The sequence below is a fragment of the Haliotis cracherodii genome, unplaced genomic scaffold, assembly GCF_022045235.1.
Source record: "Haliotis cracherodii isolate W230 unplaced genomic scaffold, xgHalCrac1.p SCAF_9, whole genome shotgun sequence".
Classification (NCBI taxonomy): domain Eukaryota; kingdom Metazoa; phylum Mollusca; class Gastropoda; order Lepetellida; family Haliotidae; genus Haliotis; species Haliotis cracherodii.
The window spans coordinates 7,821,832-7,839,585 of NW_027266343.1; the positions used below are offsets into that span (position 1 = coordinate 7,821,832).

The 17,754-nt window shown below is 39.4% G+C and overlaps 1 protein-coding gene across 1 annotated transcript in view; it reads right to left on the reverse strand.

Moving 5' to 3' along the window:
• LOC139452234 (uncharacterized) overlaps window positions 1–17,754 on the reverse strand; it is a 131,637-nt gene that overhangs the window by 105,657 nt on the left and 8,226 nt on the right. Inside the window, exon 3 of the mRNA XM_071233634.1 lies at window positions 13,325–13,718. Coding sequence (XP_071089735.1) covers window positions 13,325–13,700 — 376 coding nt within the window. The 5' untranslated portion in view covers window positions 13,701–13,718. The remainder of the gene's footprint in view (window positions 1–13,324; window positions 13,719–17,754) is intronic.

Here is a 17,754-nt window from a genome sequence, read left to right on the forward strand (position 1 = left end):
CGTATATGATGTCACTTCTGGTCTTATTTCTTTTCTGAATGTGACATCATCTTATCCTCAGTAGCTGGTGATCCAAGGAAAAGGGTACTCTCTATTGCTGCTGATGTTGTATCCTGGGCCCCCACCATTTCTTTCCATAGAAGGAGAAAAAACTAAGGTCTGATGATAGATTGGGCCACTACAACAGGGCCCAGGGAATTTATACGCTGAAGATCTGGCTGGTTATCGTGCGAGTAAAAACTAGTGAAGGTACAGTATGATCCCCATTGGAATCCAGGTACCTGTTCAACTGAAACACAAGTCAAGGATGCCAGGCTTGTTGCCAAAGCTCGAATTTTGGCTGCACATGCTGTGTTTGATGACAGCTTGACGCAGTGGCCAGCATGCAACCGTGACCTTCGTAATTTCATTGTTGGAGTGTGTCATCAATGAGGGTCAGTAGCCACCTGATCGAATTTGAGAGCATGTATGGGACAAAGGGGGCAATCAGGATGGTAGGTGCCAACGTGGGAATGGTATAGTGTTGATGACTCACTTGACCGCTAGCAGTGGACTGGGCCTAGATTTTCAAAATTATCTTAGCTAAGATAAATCTTAACAACTTACGTTCAAAGACAAGATATCTTAAGGTTAAGATAAGATAGATTTTTTGAAACTATTGTAAACCTGTCACTGATCGTTCAGAGTTACGATACCTGACAGAGAACTAATTTGTGTTAGAGATTGAAAAAGCGGGGTTTTTCCCAATGATGTCACGGGGATTTCTCAGCTGCTGACAATGACAACAACATAGATAAGTGACAAAGAAATCATGAACACATTGTCAAGTCACATTGTTTAACATGCATGTCTATTTTATATTGATCCGTATATTTCATTTAATAAACGTTTTCTGCGAACATATATTGGAAAGTGAATTTGGACAAAGAACAAACTATGTTACTTTTCAACGACATTTAAAACACCAAAGAGCTTGGGAACCCATTTTTTGTTTGATTTTTTTTATTTGAAAATCTGTGCTTAACTATTGCTGTAAAATTTTCAATAAATTGTTAAATTAAATGAAATAAATCTATATGCTCTTAATCACCTGTTTTTAAAAAATGCAATTGTTCATCAGACAGTTATTAATAACTTTTTTTTCAAATATTTGTCTTTCAATAGGATATAGATAACATAGGTATTGAATTTAAAACGAAACAAATTACAATTATTTTTGCAAGGAAAATATTAAATATTGTATACAATTATTTTGATCACATGTATTTCCTTGCGAAGTCAATAATACTACACTAGTATAGTTTAAAATTCAATTATTAAAACCACTCTTTCCACACAATTTTAGATGTAAAAACTTATGCGAAACCTTTTTGTTTTTTCACATATGTATACTCACACACAAAAGAAACGAAAGTGGTATTAAGCAAGTAGGTAACAAACACGGAACCATAAATTGATACGAGTTTTAGCATGTAGTGAAGCCTGATGGTGTTATCAATATTTTTGATTGCATTACCACTCCTTGGTCAACAATGCCACGCCTATCGTACGTTTGGAAGCTGGAGAGTCTGTCCAAGATGTTGCCTGTCATTTCAACGTTAACATAACCACAATTTACCGCCTCCTGCATCGATACAATGCTACACAGACGACCTTCCTAGGAGCGGTCATCCTAGGGTCACAACACCTGGACAAGATCGGCAGATTACCCGTCAACACAAGCGACATCTGTTCCTAACTGCAAGTGAAAGTGCTTGACAGACCAATGGAACACATAATTGACACATTAGCCGGGACACTGTGATCCGACGTCTCGGTTCCAACAACCTCAGAAGTCGCCGACCAGCACGTCGTCCTGTTCTCCAACCACGGCATCGACAAGCACGACTTCAGTGGGCACAGGGTCATCACAATTGGCGTCATTGTGAGTGGAGGCGTGTCATCTTCTCTGATGAAAGTCGCTTTTGTGTCTCCCATGCAGACGAAAGAGTCAGAATTGTGTCGGGTCGAGGTGATCGTTTCGCTGACAGAAACGTTGTGGAAAGGGATCCATGGGGTGGACCTAGCATCATGATATGGGCAGGGATTGGACTTAATGCAAGACTTGGACCCATGTGCTTTCTGAATGTTGGTCAAGGTCGGGGACACGGCGTCACTGCTCAGCGGTATATCGACCAAGTGATCAGACCCCATTTTTTGCACAACATCAACAACACATTTTCCAGCAGGACAATGCTCGTCCCCATATTGCCAGAGCTACCATGGCCTTTCTGCAACAATACAACATCCGTGTTCTAACGTGGCCAGCCCTCAGCCCTGATCTGAACCCCATCGAACACTTGTGGGATGAGGTTCAAAGGCGTCTGCACAATGTGCGCCCAGTCCCTACAACTGCCAATGAACTACGCACAGCTGCTCTGGATGTGTGTAGGAGGATCCCTAGGGCCTTCACAAATCGTCTGATATACACTCAATGTACAGGAGATGTGTGGCAGTGATCAATGCTAATGGTGGTCATGCCAGGTATTGACTGACATTTTGGGTATTGACCCGAAACTGTGTTAGCCCTGAACATTTGAAAAAAACAATTATGTCATCTGCCTTTAAATCCATTAAACTGTCTTCAGTCAAATTTTTGTCAATCTTGCCCTATTAGTATTTCTTGTCTTTACTGTTGAAAATAAATAACATGTATACTGCATACTAGACTTGCGTTTCTTTTGTGTGTGAGTATAGTTTGATATAATTTTATAAAATGCGAAAATAAAGGCTAAAGTACTGACACAAATGCGATCCAGAAAATATAACAGCGGAACTCTGCGCTTTACGAAAACTGTAACATTGAGCAAGGTGTCCCAGGCGAATACAAAGGGAGACCACTCTCAACTAGAGTTTGAACTAAGATTAGCTCCCCCTGAGTTATCAATAAGGTCACGGTCATTACTGATGCCTGCGGACACCTTCCATTTATCGAAATGCTATGTTGTTTGATACTTCTTCAGCATGGACTTGGATAGAAATATATTGTTAGCTATCGACTCAATAGTTATGTGGATCGCTTTCACGATTAAGAACATTCCTGACGTGGAATCATTGATGCGTTCTTCGTGTTTTCGAAGTGTCAATATTAATCACACAGTTTAACAAAGTGAAATGTCAATGTTTGAACGTAAAGCAGACTAAAAGTTTGGCAAAATATGCAAGGTATGCCACCATCTTGGATGAAGATAAAATAGACAGGTTTGGGGCTATCTTAGATTTACGACAAACTCAAGATATCTCAGGGCTACGATAGTTTCGAAAATAGGCTACGATAGCCTACAATTTCCTTACGATAACTTTACGATAATTTTAGGGTTACAATCATTTCGAAAATCTAGGCCGGTTGAGAGCCGGTAGAGACCATAAGGTAATGGAAACCCAGCTTGGAACAAGAGTAAGACTTTAATAGTCAATCTCCAGCTTCTGAAACAGTTTGTCTTGGAGAAACCATGGAGGGAATGTGTATATGCATATCCAACAAGATTTGTCTAATCCATTGATAGCACGTAGATCTGGAGAGCCATCAGGTCCAGCATCTGGCTGACATAAACCAGAAGCTAATGATTGTGAACTGTCGCAAAGAGATCCAGAATGTGGAGCAGAGTCCTTTCCCTGGCTACGATCCTCTCACTGCAGGGCAAACTGACTACCAGTTTCTTCAACCTGGGGGAGTGTGTCTCACTTCCATCTGGCATTTGAAGGAATTTGCAAAGGCAACCAAATCAGTACATCCAAGAAAAGGACTTGGTTTCTCCCTGTTCCTGGACATAAGCCACCAGCATGGCATTGTTCATGGGATGAATGAGTTGAGAAGACAATCCTGCCAAGCCTTGAGAGCGTAGAAGGTCGCTTTCATCTCGAGGTATGAGTACCAGGGGGTCAAGGCTAGCAATTGAAGGGATTTGATTCAGTTCTTCAGAGGGCATAACTGTAACTGGCCCCTGTGAGTCATAACTTGCAAAGGGGACAGGGAGCCCCAGAGAGACATTCACCACCTGAACGAGTATGTTGGTTATCCAGTTGAGTGAGGAAGATCATGTTGTCATATTTGGGAAACTTCCTGATCATGTGCCAGGAAGAACCCACAATCATAGGTTTCTGGCGTGCCCAAGGGAAACAACTCTGCACAGCAAATCGTGGCACATTAGACAACTGGGCCACTCGTGACCCCCCCCCAACAGTATGAACTTCTTCCGAACCCACAATCATAGGTTTCTGGCGTGACCAAGGGACACAACTCTGCACAGCAAATCGTGACACATTAGAACTTCTTCCGAGCCAGTTTGCAAAAGGTAGAATCTCTGGGAAGAATCATGAGGCCGTTTAGAAGGAAATGATGTTCAGTCATATCCTTACAGACTTTTTCAGTGATTTTCCCAAGCTTGTCATTGAACATTTTTGGAGCTGTAATGGGCTGAGATATGACCATCCGTTTGGCTCGAGTGGAAACCTGATCAGTGCAAGTAGCTGCTGATGTTTTAACCAGAGGAGCTGGGAAGATGTCCAGGCTTGTGTCGTCAATAATTCCTCCTGCATGCAAATGATTACATCCGACCTGATCATTGCATTAGGGTGTCCACCAGGACAACATTATAGGAGGGTGACAATGGAGGCACAGCATGGCAAATCCCAGTTGAGATTTTTGCCCACATCCATCATTGACATGACCAGCAGGGAAGCGGAGTTTGATATTAGGGTTCTTGACTAATTTGAGAAACTTGGCATCCTCCTCATAGAAGGGAGGGGAAGTCAATTATCCTGCCATAGCTTCTGTAAGGTATCTGAAAGCTGATCAGGAAGCTTAGCAGTGTAGCTCGACCATGGAAGAGACCGATGTAAGTATGATGGATACAAAGGGGCCTGCAGGGGGAGAGATGGTTCCGTGCATGGTTGAGTTGTCGGCATGTAATGATACATAGAGTTGATCATATCAAAAAAGGTGAACGCAGCTCCATAATTCACGCGCCAGTGAATCATCTGAATGGCCATAATCATCACCAAAGTCCGCCTCTGAATCCGTGGGTGCATGCTCTTTAGAAACCTCCTGGCGCGAAGGAGGAGGATGAGACCGTACATCCATAAGATCATATGAATCTAAGTAAGAACACGTACAACTTCATGGATAACAATTTCTGGTATATTGCACATTGCGAGGTTTGATGTATATTCTTACACTGTTATCAAGCTGGAGTGAAACGTCGCAAAATGCAATATACCAGAAGTTGTTATCCATAAAGTTTTATGTTCTCTAACTTACTCATTAGGGGCGGTCGGGTAGCCTTGTGGTTAAAGCATTCGCTCATCACGCAGAAGTCCTGGGTTCGATTCCCGACATGGGTACAATGTGTGAAGCCCATTTCTGGTGTCCCCCCTATGTGATATTGATGGAATTTTGCTAAAAGTGGCGTAAAACCATACTCACTCACTTACTTGTCAACTTATAGAATGCCAATCAAACAGTCCAGTAGATCTGTGTCATAGCCATGTAAATTCTCATTCTAACAGTGTCCATGATTCCAATAGGAAGGGTAAGGCATGGTCAATACTACACAGCTGATCATCTGGAGGTTGTGCAACAGAGGCGCTGGCAGACAAAGATGATCGGGCATCAACTGGTAACATTCCCCAAAGCGGCATATTGGCCGGGGGATTCTTCTGAGACTGTAAGACAGGAGCCTTTATTAGTTGATTGACCTCGGATGATTATGCTGAAGGACGAGAGGCAAGGAAACTTCTATGGATGCCTTCTGATGTGCAAAAAGTTTCTCCTACATGCTGATTGGAAAACCAGAAGATGAGCCAGCCTGAGGAATTGTCTAGGTAGTAGGTGTTTAGATAGATGCCGTGATCTCATGAGTCGATACGTCAGGCAAGGACATTATGGCTTCGACTTTCTTCTTAGCAGCCTCCAATTGGCTTTAGTGAAGGAGGCATCTAGCTTTGATAAAGCCACCTTGCAAATGAACTCCTTCACACTTCCAGCAGAAATGATGCGGGTCCTCGGTGACCAAGAAATGTTGACACTTCTGACACGTAGGGGAGGTAACAGACATTCTGGTAAAAACATGTGAGAGGAGGATTAAGGTTAATATAAAACATCATAATTCCCATGAAAATAAACTGAGAATATCATGCGAGTGTCTTCTGATATCAAATATATCAACACACGTAAATAAAACTTTTATCAACTCGTGTTAATATATTTTATATCAATAGACACAAAGGTGAGATTTTATTTATCATCCAACATCATTCTTCTTACTTATTCAGTTTGTAGACAGTAATAAACGGTGTCTTAAGTGTAAAAAGTACTGCTAACAGCTTCAGTAGCAGAGCCATTAGTGATGTCATTTGATTGTGATGTCATGGTAACAGTCATGTTTGGTGGTCATAGCAATATTAATGAAGCCATCATTTATCATACCCCAGCCTTTATTGTAGAATGTTGGTATATGGAAGGGTCCCCATATTACACATGTACGAGGCGCCCATCTCTTGATCACTGTTGCATACAGTAGATCATCTTGCTGATACGCTTGTGGTAGCTGGTGTTCACCTAAGCAAAGGCGGGTACTGTTATGTGTGGACAAGCTTGGCTCCTGCAGCACATCCTCTGATGAATGTCTATCTCCTGACATGCCTCCATACTGACAAAGATTGGGCACCCCATGTTTATTACGCTGATCCATATGTAGGGTAGAGGTTTGGTCTTACAATGTATCCAAGTTCCTAGACAACTGCTTCTGAGTCGGGGAGTACTTGGGAGATGGCTTCTTTGATGTATTGATGAAGACGCATGAGTTCTTTGATAATCCTAACTGATTACGATGACTGACAGTGAAGAAGAGGTCAGTTAAAAACCTAAAGATTTGTAGTGTGATGGTTACCAAATTGCCTGATTATTGGCTATGATGTAACAGCAGTAGGGTAGGGTATGGGTTTCTTGACAGCTGTTTACAGCTTAGATAAAAACATTTTGGCTGTGGTTGAGACAAGGGTCATCAGTAGATGACATATCCCCCATTCTGCTGCAAGTCAGTTTTACGATAAGTAAGCCCAACTTGTCTTCATGAAAAAAAAATCCCAAATTATCAAAAGGCTCCAGTTCACCACGGGACTGATCTGTATAGCAAGTTTCAAAAAAATATTCAACGGCTTAGGAGTTCTGCTCCAGAAACAGGAATACAGACAGAAGACTGTCTGACAGATGGATGGACGGACATGCTCAAAGCTGAATCCCCCTGTTTTTTCAAAACACGGGGATAACAATGAGTTGGTCGGGTAACCTGAAACACTATTCTAGTGAACCCTTGATGTACTGTTGTTATGTTGGTCCAAGATCCCTATCCCACGGTCTAAGAAAGAACATTTTACAGACATTCATTGCAGATGATCAGCACATTACGTAATGATTATTAATTGACACATGTGTTTGTAGTGAATAAAACATTATCAACTTACAGTGAAAAGTATATGTATCCATAAAAGTAAGTCTCTGTATACAAGAGTAGTTATTGAGCAATCAAAACAACATCATGGAATTGGGATTTGAAACTTTGTATTTCTATGTCAAGCTCACACCAATAAGAACAGAGTCAAAGTCAAACTTGTTGCCATGGAAATGGAAGAAAAACCATTAAAAAATCCCTAAAAAGCAAAATGTACCCGTTGACACCCTGGCCTTTGTGTGTGTAAAGTTTCAAGAAAGAGTACCTATTATAGTTTTAGAGATATGGTCTAGACAAAAACATCACTATGAACAGAGTCAAAGTCAAACTTGTTGCCATGGAAATACAAAAATAAATAAATTCTAAACACCCTTAAATAGCAAAAGGAACCATTTGACAACCTGGAATTTATGTGTGCAAAGTGTCATGAAAGAACACTTATTAGTTTTAGAGACAAACACACCACCATCAACTGAGTCAAAGTAAAAAATGTTGCCATGGAAATGGAAAAAATAATTTTGAGACTAAGTCCAAATTGTTTCCATGGAAATCGAGAAAATAAAAATGCAAAAAATCAGCAAGTAGCAAAAGGCACTACTTCAGGATCTGTTTTATACATCTGCCATGTTATGTTGAAAGATATTGAAGTTTTTTTTAGTTGTGCTCCGGAAACGACATCCACCCCCTTATGAGACTAAGTGAATTTTGTTTCCATGGAATTAAAAAAAAAACCAAAACACTAAAAATCCGTAACTTGCAAAAGTCACCACCTCAGGATGTGTTTGATATATCTGCCAATTTTTGTTGAAAAATAATAATGATGTTCAGTATTTTTCAATATCCCAAATAATCAAAAGGCACCAGTTCACTATTATACTGATCTGTATAGCAAGTTTCATCCAGAAATATTCAACGGTTATGGAAATGGGCACTAGTCTCATTTTCAGTAAAGTCCAACTTATCGTAATGAAAACATAAAAAAACAAGCATGAAATACTCACATCCCCCGCCAATATGACATGTCGGGTGTGTGCATTAGCTCCTGTGAACTATGTTCGCTGGGCCTTTTTGTAAAGAAGTATAGTACGTTTTTCAAGATCTGCTCCGGAAACAAGGACTACCGCCATTTTCAGTCTAAATCAAAATCGTTGCCATGGAAATTTTGAAAAATAATTTTAAAAAAAACCAACCAAACTATCAAAAGGCACCAGTTCACCACTAAACCTATCAATGTGCAAAATATGGTGAAGAAAAGTGGTACGGTTTTCAAGATCTGCTCCAGAAACGAGGACGAATGCCATTTTCAGTCTAAATCAAAGTCGTTGCCATGGAAACTCAAAAATATTGTTTTAAAAAATCCCAAACTATCAAAAGGCACCAGTTCACCACTAGACCTATCTATGTGCCAAGTTTGGTGAAGAAATATGGTACGGTTTTCAAGATCTGCTCCGGGAATGAGGACTACCGCTATTTTCAGTCAAAATCAAAGTCGTTGCCATGGAAACTCGAAAAATATTGTTTTTAAAAAACCCAAACTATCAAAAGGCACCAGTACACCACTAGATCTATCTATGTGCCAAGTTTGGTGAAGAAATATGGTACGGTTTTCAAGATCTGCTCCGGAAACGAGGACTACTGCCATTTTCAGTCTAAATCAAAGTTGTTGCCATGGAAACTCGAAAAATAACTTTTTTAAAAATCCCAAACTATCAAAAGGCACCAGTTCACCACTAGATCTATCTATGTGCCAAGTTTGGTGAAGAAATATGGTACGGTTTTCAAGATCTGCTCCGGAAACTAAATGTGACGGACGGCCGGACGGCCGGACGGCCGGCACCCATTCCTATATCCCCCTTCCACTTCATGAGGGGGATAATAAAAAAAAAATCCCAAATAATCGGGGCAGAATTGCATCATTTGATTGATGCATAGTAAGTTTGATCAAGAAATATTCAACGGTTTTGGAGTTCTACTCGTTTGTTTTAAGGTGTTAGTATCGATATCTGACCATGGTTGCAGAAAATACATTATTCACTGGGAAACCAATATTTTTTCACTCATCTATTCATCACTCGATCAGGTTTTTCCCAAAATGAGTAAGCATTTTGTGATTTAAAAAAAGTGAAATAATGTTGTAGATGTATATATAACGGTTCTAGATATAGGCTTGATGCGGAAAGTAAATTAGCTCGTTATTGTGTTGATAAATTAGCTCTTTTGTATGCATGCTGAAAAAACTTCATCAGGTATTTACGCGTGCTGTTTTCAAACAATTGAGTTTTTCATTTAATGCATTAAATTTCTGTACACAAGTTAATTGAAAGTAATTGGGTTTTGAATAGTTTTGGGGGGTATTTTACGCAGCTTATCTGAAGCTCTGAGTTCACACACAATTTCACTGAATGAATGAATTTCACAATAATGAATAAAATTTTGAATAAGATTAATGACATAGATGACAGACTTGAGTCCAGATATACAATGCACTTTTTTTACTTGAATAACAGGATTAAATTGGGTACTTCAGTACAGATTTGTTGACATGATATTTCCGGCGTAATGTGCTCAGGGAAATGTTTTTTCTTTTGATGAAAGAACCTTCAAAACTCATTTTGGCATGTACTGTAACTGGGAATAACATCTCATCAGTCTATTTATCAATTCTATTGGATGATCACACTTTTTAGGGAAATTCCTAATGAATTTTTGGGAGCCAAGTGGTACCCCAACCTGTATCTGAAGTAGCGGTACATCGAGGGGCCTTGTATCAACGGTAAACTGCATTATGTTTTCCTAATTAGAAAATGTGATAATTTGTGCAGCTGCACTGTAGCTCACCTTGGCATATAATCAAATCATACTTGCTGCATATCAAATTCCATAATAACACATGCAGAAATGCCTGAGTAACCGACAAAAGTGACATTATTTAAATAGCCATTCGGGCGGCCATATTTAAAGATCTGAATTATTTGAATATGTTTTAGGGACACCACAGCTAAAATCATTCATGCAACGTTTTTTAGGCCATGTAGTATCAGAGGAGAAGTGAGGTAAAATATAACAGGACAGAGACAACATGATGGACAATGGACAACACACCACACTACACCATCATAAGCTTACAAATACTTCTGGTTAATGGCTTCACTTCTGGTATGGGAAAACGAATGCCCAATAAAGTAGAACATTGAAACAGGAAGTCCAGTTGAGATATCTTAAGAGCAAAGTTATAAGCACTTTCGGTTTAACAAAATCATTTCCAGTTTAGTAAGTCATGTCCAGTGCATTACAAAATTGAAACAGAAAGTCCAATGCTTCCAGATATACAGTAAACTATGGTTATAACAAACTCAAAGGGACCACTGATATTAGTTCTGATATATAACATTAGTTGTTATAAGCATGTATACAGCAAATGTGCGGGACAAAAAAATGTTTGTTATATCCGTTAGTTCGTTATAAGCGTGTTCGTTATAAACATAGTTTACTGTATCAGAAACAAAGATATAAGCACTTCCAGTTTAATTGTCTTGACCATCCATCAGTCTCAGCCATGAACCACATAGAGCTCATGTGAAGAAACAATGATAAAGTTTTGTCCCATTCGAACATTCAAGATGTTGTGTACCACACACACTTTTTGGGATGTCCACTACACACCAAGTGACCTTGACCACTAACATAATTCAATCACATGTGAGAACACTACAGTCCGTTTGACTCCAAATGAGATCGATGAATTGCAAAATAACTCGAAATCCAGAAAAGTGTATGAAACATCAATATGGTACTTGACCATGAATACCCTGTTCCCAACAAAATCTGAATTTTGTTTATTTTAAGACCCATGACGGATGAAGTTCTTTAAGAAACTATCATGTAATTTTGTATAGAAATGTGTACATGACACGTAGGGGGGACAAACCGTGGAAGGCACAGCGTAAGCACGCATGCACTGCATGTTCTGTGGTAGGGGATATGACAGAGCGTTAGAGGGGCTGTCTCATGATAATTTCAGTCGCAATCTGACTCTCTCATGCCATAGATCTCATCGTCGGAACTGCTGGTGCCTGAACCGACTGCCACTATTATAGGTTGGACTGTTGCTGGCCGTAGTCCGTCTCGTAACCAATAATATGGCTCTATCTCGTCAACGACTGTGGCCACACAACGCCTCCATGTTTCTACTGTTACCCGACCAAGGGATTCCTTTACGAGTTGTTCAACGTCTCGTAATTTGAACGTTCGATTGGATTCAGGTCGCAGTGATAAGGTGGCAGTCGTAAGACAGCGTGACCCTGACCCTTGATGTAACTGTCAACTTTATACATGGGGTCAGGTTTCATAGTTTTGATGATTTTATAGAGCTGTGGTTTCGTCGCTCGAGAAGGAATGGTAATGTGCCTCCGTTGCAGCCAAGTAACCATGTCTCCTTTACGGTTATGAGAGGTTGGAGTCTTGCTTTCTGGATCCTGCACACTATGATACGGTGCATTGTCCATGACAATGAGAGACTTGGTAGGCAAAGCAGGGACTAATTTATCTTTCACCCACTCCAGAAATACATTGCCGTTCATTTCTTTGTGGTAGTCCCTGTTGTCTTTGGCCTTGGCTCTAAAGACGAGGTCACAGTCTGGGAGAAAACCATGACTTGCAGAACCAGCATGGAGAACTATGAGTCTTTCACCCTTTCACATTGGTAACTTTCTACCAGACTCCTTACAGTCACCACTGGGTACCCACTGACTGCTGGCTGTGTGTGACGCTTTTACCCATGTCTCATCTAAGAAGACGGGCTCATATCCTGCTTCACGTTTCTGCTTGATGGTACGAAGGTAATGATTTCGGAGACGAACAATGTCAGACCGTTCACACAACACAGCCCTATTTTCTCCAGTTATCTTTTTGTATTTGTAACCAAATGTATGCAACAGCTGCCATAGTTTGTACTTTGTAACACGTAAATCATGGTCAGTTTCAAGGTGTTTCTTCAAAATTCTTAGGGACAGGTACTTATTTTCTGAGTGCAGTTTAAGTTTCTGAGGGGACAAACCAAGTGCTTTTGAAGCTCATTTCAAGAATTTATTAATTGCATAAAAAGGCTTTGCTCCTTCTGCTTCACTTCTACTTGCTTGCGCTGTTCCTTCCACGGTTTGTCCCTCCTACGTGTCATGTACACATTTCTATACAAAATTACATGATAGTTTCTTAAAGAACTTCATCTGTCATGGGTCTTAAAATAAACAAAATTCAGATTTTGTTGGGTAAAGGGTATTCATGGTCAAGTACCATATTGATGTTTCATACACTTTTCTGGATTTCGAGTTATTTTGCAATTCATCGTTCTCATTTGGAGTCAAACGGACTGTACTTGGTGCCAACATATTTCATGAGTGAATGACCTTCAAAGCAACCTTGACATTCAACACAACCATGACATATAATTGGTGTTCATTTATTTAGAGTTCATCTTGACAGATTGCCAAAACGTTTGATTTTTCATGAATTAATCTGAAATTTCCTGAATTAGTTAATTCCTATTCTGAATCATAAAGGCTGAAATCTAAATTCTGGTCTTTCCAGTTTCAGCATTGAGGACCTTGCATGAGAATAAGATCTTTCAACAATATTTTTCCGCAAAAATATTAAGTATTTTGTCTTGTTTCAAACAAAAATAAATGTTTTGATCCCTTGAACACACTTAAATGACAGTGTGGTCAACATTCCTAGCCAAAAGGGTTCAGCTGAGTCTGTCAAGAAATCATGGAAGAGAAGAACATAACAAAATCTAACAAAAAAAACCTACTTGCAACAGCATTATCAATTCATACCTGTGTCTGAATCACCAAGAGGCAGGTGTTTTACATCCTCCATGTCGGGATCCTCATCACTGGGCAATGTAGTTGTCTTTTCAGTTGTAGTCATACAACTTGAATGCACTACAGCATTACCACCTCCAGTTCTGTTAGAGGTCTTATCAGCCTTAGCTCTGTTGGTATCCACAGCAGTATCCTCTCCATCAAAAACATTTACAGTCTGTCCTTGTGATGCTTGTCTTTGAATTCTTCCTGATTCTGAACCTTGAACAGCCGGAAGTGACAAAGATGGTTGTCTTTTCTGATCTATCGTTCCAGTTTCATGTTTTTGGCCACCCAAAGATTCCGTCAGCTTACTCAAGTCATCACTTTCATTACCAGGAGATGCCATTGTGAAGTTATTGACTTCCTTGAAAAAAAGACAAAAGGACATTTAATCAGGATTACCATCTTGTGATATAGGTATCTGATATGTATTGTGATATACTGGGTGTTTCACATTGATTGACACTGACTGTACACGCAGATCCTATTTTCTACATACTAAATTAAATATTACTCAGCAAGGCCAGTCGTCGGATACAGGGGTTAGAACAATGTGAGAGATAAATCACTTTCGTATTTCTGCTGATATGTCAATCAATTTTGAGGGCAAACATCATTTGTCAATGAATATCTGCGTAGATTTTAGGTTAAACATGTTAAATGATGCAAATAATAAAACTTGTTATATTTTGTTTGTCCATTATGTTGGAACAAAAGAAAAAATAAATTGTTTGATAGGCATTACTTAGAAGTTGAAGTTAAACTTGGATGTTAACTAGTAAGTGTTTTTACTCGTAAAAACATATGTCTCCCCCCACTCCCCTAACCCCCATTCATTCGTTTACTTCACATTAAACCCCATCTCTTCATTCCCACCCTCCATTACTAAATAACAGAGACAAAAATAGAACTCCTAGAAATTTCAAACAACTAATGGGCACCACTTCAGCGTCTAATCAACACCACTAATCCCTCAATCATTTACCCACCTGACAGTGTAGTCATCTAAGTAGCACAGTTTTCTTGTTACTGAAGTATTTGTAGAAAATCCACTTATAGTACTAATAGAGTTTGGACACAAATATATTAATATCCCCAACATATCAGAAATGATGTAGCAATGTTATATGGCAAAAAGGAAAGTCTCTGTGATGTAATTGCCCGTGTATCTGACTCTGCAGGTCTTCTACACAATGACATATGTGATGTCATGGAAACTGTAATAGCAAAAGGCACCACTTCAGTGCTGGGTTAATGTGTATACAAAGTTTCGCGAAAAAATATTAAACGGTTTCTGAGTTATGGTCCGGAAACAAAGCTTACCCCCATTCAGAGTCTATGTTCAACTTATCTCCATGGAAACGAGAAAAAATAAAAATGTCAAAAATCTCTAAATAGCAAAAGGCACCACTTCAGTGCTGGGTTAATGTGTATACAAAGTTTCGCGAAAAAATATTAAACGGTTTCTGAGTTATGGTCAGGAAACAAAGCTAACCCCCATTCAGAGCCTATGTTCAACTTATCTCCATGGAAACGAGAAAAAATAAAAATGTCAAAAATCTCTAAATAGCAAAAGGCACCACTTCAGTGCCGGGTTAATGTGTATACAAAGTTTCGCGAAAAAATATTAAACGGTTTCCGAGTTATGGTCCGGAAACCAAGCTTACCCCCATTCAGAGTCTATGTTCAAGTTATCTCCATGGAAACGAGAAAAAATAAAAATGTCAAAAATCTCTAAATAGCAAAAGGCACCACTTCAGTGCTGGGTTAATGTGTATACAAAGTTTCGCGAAAAAATATTAAACGGTTTCTGAGTTATGGTCCGGAAACGGTGGGAACGCCGACACAGACGGGAACCGTGCCAAAAACAATATGTCTTCTTCCATTCTGGGGAGACATAAAAACAGGATAAGTGATTATTGCAATAAGCAATAATCCCTTATCCTGTTTAATTGGCTTCATGTCCCATTGGCTTCCATCTATGTGTTTTCTGTCCATCATTTGTGACAGTGTGATCCTTCTGTTGTCATTACTTACTCATGTTATCCCACTCATGTATGCAATTGTTGTTATTGTTAATCCTCTACTGTTAATCCTCCACCTACTATATATATTCTGTACAATGCCCCTCATTCAGCAACTACCACACTAGCATACATACACGAAAATTGGCCAAATTGGTGTCACATTTACACGGACGGATCCTCAGATCCAACCTCCAAACACACAGGTTTCGGAGTCCATACCACACAACCAACTAAAACCACACAATCCTTCCGACTCCCAAATAACCAATCAATATTCACGGCAGAACTAATGGGCATGGCCTCAGCCCTCCATAATCAAGAATCCAAAAACCAACAAAGAAATCCTAAAACTTACCGACTCTCTAAGTGGACTGCAAGCCCTCCAAAACAAAAATACCAAAAAACGACCTAAATTAATAAATCAAATACTTAAAAGCTCCAACGACCTAACTAAGGCAGGCAAACAAATAACCTTCTTGTGGATACCAGCCCACGTAGGAATATACGGTAATGAAAACGCCGATAAAGCAGCTAAACTATCCCTCAAAATCCATGAAATAAGCTTAAACTTACCCATCTCAAAATCAGAAATTAAAAGTGTAAACAAGCAAAAAATCACCAAAAAATGGCATAACCTATATCTAAACTCAAATAGCCAAATCCAAAAAGTGCTCAGCAAACCACTAACCAAACCAAAAATTCTCCATTCATCAAACAAAAATCGACAGAGTAATTACTAATCTCCAAACAGGACACACCAACCTAAATAACCACCTAAAAAAATTAAAACTAGAAAGTGTTTTTACTCGTAAAAACATATGTCTCCCCCCACTCCCCTAATCCACATTCATTCGTTTACTTCACGTTAAACCCCATCTCTTCATTCCCACCCTCCATTACTAAATAACAGAGACAAAAATAGAAATCTCAAACAATTAATGGGCACAACTTCAGGACTTGGTTAATATGTTACAACTTAATGAAATAATATTGAACAGTTTTTGAGTTATGGTCCGGAAACAAAGCTTACCCCCATTCAGAGTCTATGTTCAACTTATCTCCATGGAAACGAGAAAAAATAAAAATGTCAAAAATCTCTAAATAGCAAAAGGCACCACTTCAGTGCTGGGTTAATGTGTATACAAAGTTTCGCGAAAAAATATTAAACGGTTTCTGAGTTATGGTCCGGAAACAAAGCTTACCCCCATTCAGAGCCTATGTTCAACTTATCTCCATGGAAACGAGAAAAAATAAAAATGTCAAAAATCTCTAAATAGCAAAAGGCACCACTTCAGTGCTGGGTTAATGTGTATACAAAGTTTCGCGAAAAAATATTAAACGGTCTCCGAGTTATGGTCCGGAAACCAAGCTTACCCCCATTCAGAGTCTATGTTCAAGTTATCTCCATGGAAACGAGAAAAAATAAAAATGTCAAAAATTTCTAAATAGCAAAAGGCACCACTTCAGTGCTGGGTTAATGTGTATACAAAGTTTCGCGAAAAAATATTAAATGGTTTCCGAGTTATGATCAGGAAACAAAGCTTACCCCCATTCAGAGTCTATGTTCAACTTATCTCCATGGAAACGAGAAAAAAAAAAAATGTCAAAAATCTCTAAATAGCAAAAGGCACCACTTCAGTGCTGGGTTAATGTGTATACAAAGTTTCGCGAAAAAATATTAAACGGTTTCCGAGTTATGGTCCGGAAACGAAGCTTACCCCCATTCAGAGTCTATGTTCAAGTTATCTCCATGGAAACGAGAAAAAATAAAAATGTCAAAAATCTCTAAATAGCAAAAGGCACCACTTCAGTGCTGGGTTAATGTGTATACCAAGTTTCGCGACAAAATATTAAACGGTTTCTGAGTTATGGTCCGGAAACAAAGCTTACCCCCATTCAGTGTCTATGTTCAACTTATCTCCATGGAAACGAGAAAAAAATAAAAATGTCAAAAATCTCTAAATAGCAAAAGGCACCACTTCAGTGCTGGGTTAATGTGTATACAAAGTTTCGCGAATAAATATTAAACGGTTTCCCGAGTTATGGTCCGGAAACCAAGCTTACCCCCATTCAGAGTCTATGTTCAAGTTATCTCCATGGAAACGAGAAAATATAAAAATGTCAAAAATCTCTAAATAGCAAAAGGCACCACTTCAGTGCTGGGTTAATGTGTATACAAAGTTTCGCGAAAAAATATTAAACGGTTTCTGAGTTATGGTCCGGAAACAGTGGGAACGCCGACGCCGACGCCGACGGGAACCGTGCCAAACACAATATGTCTCCCTCCATTCTGGGGGAGACATAAAAACACACTACAGGTAACTGCCCACACTGCAAACAACTAGAAACCCCAGAACACGCACTCATCCACTG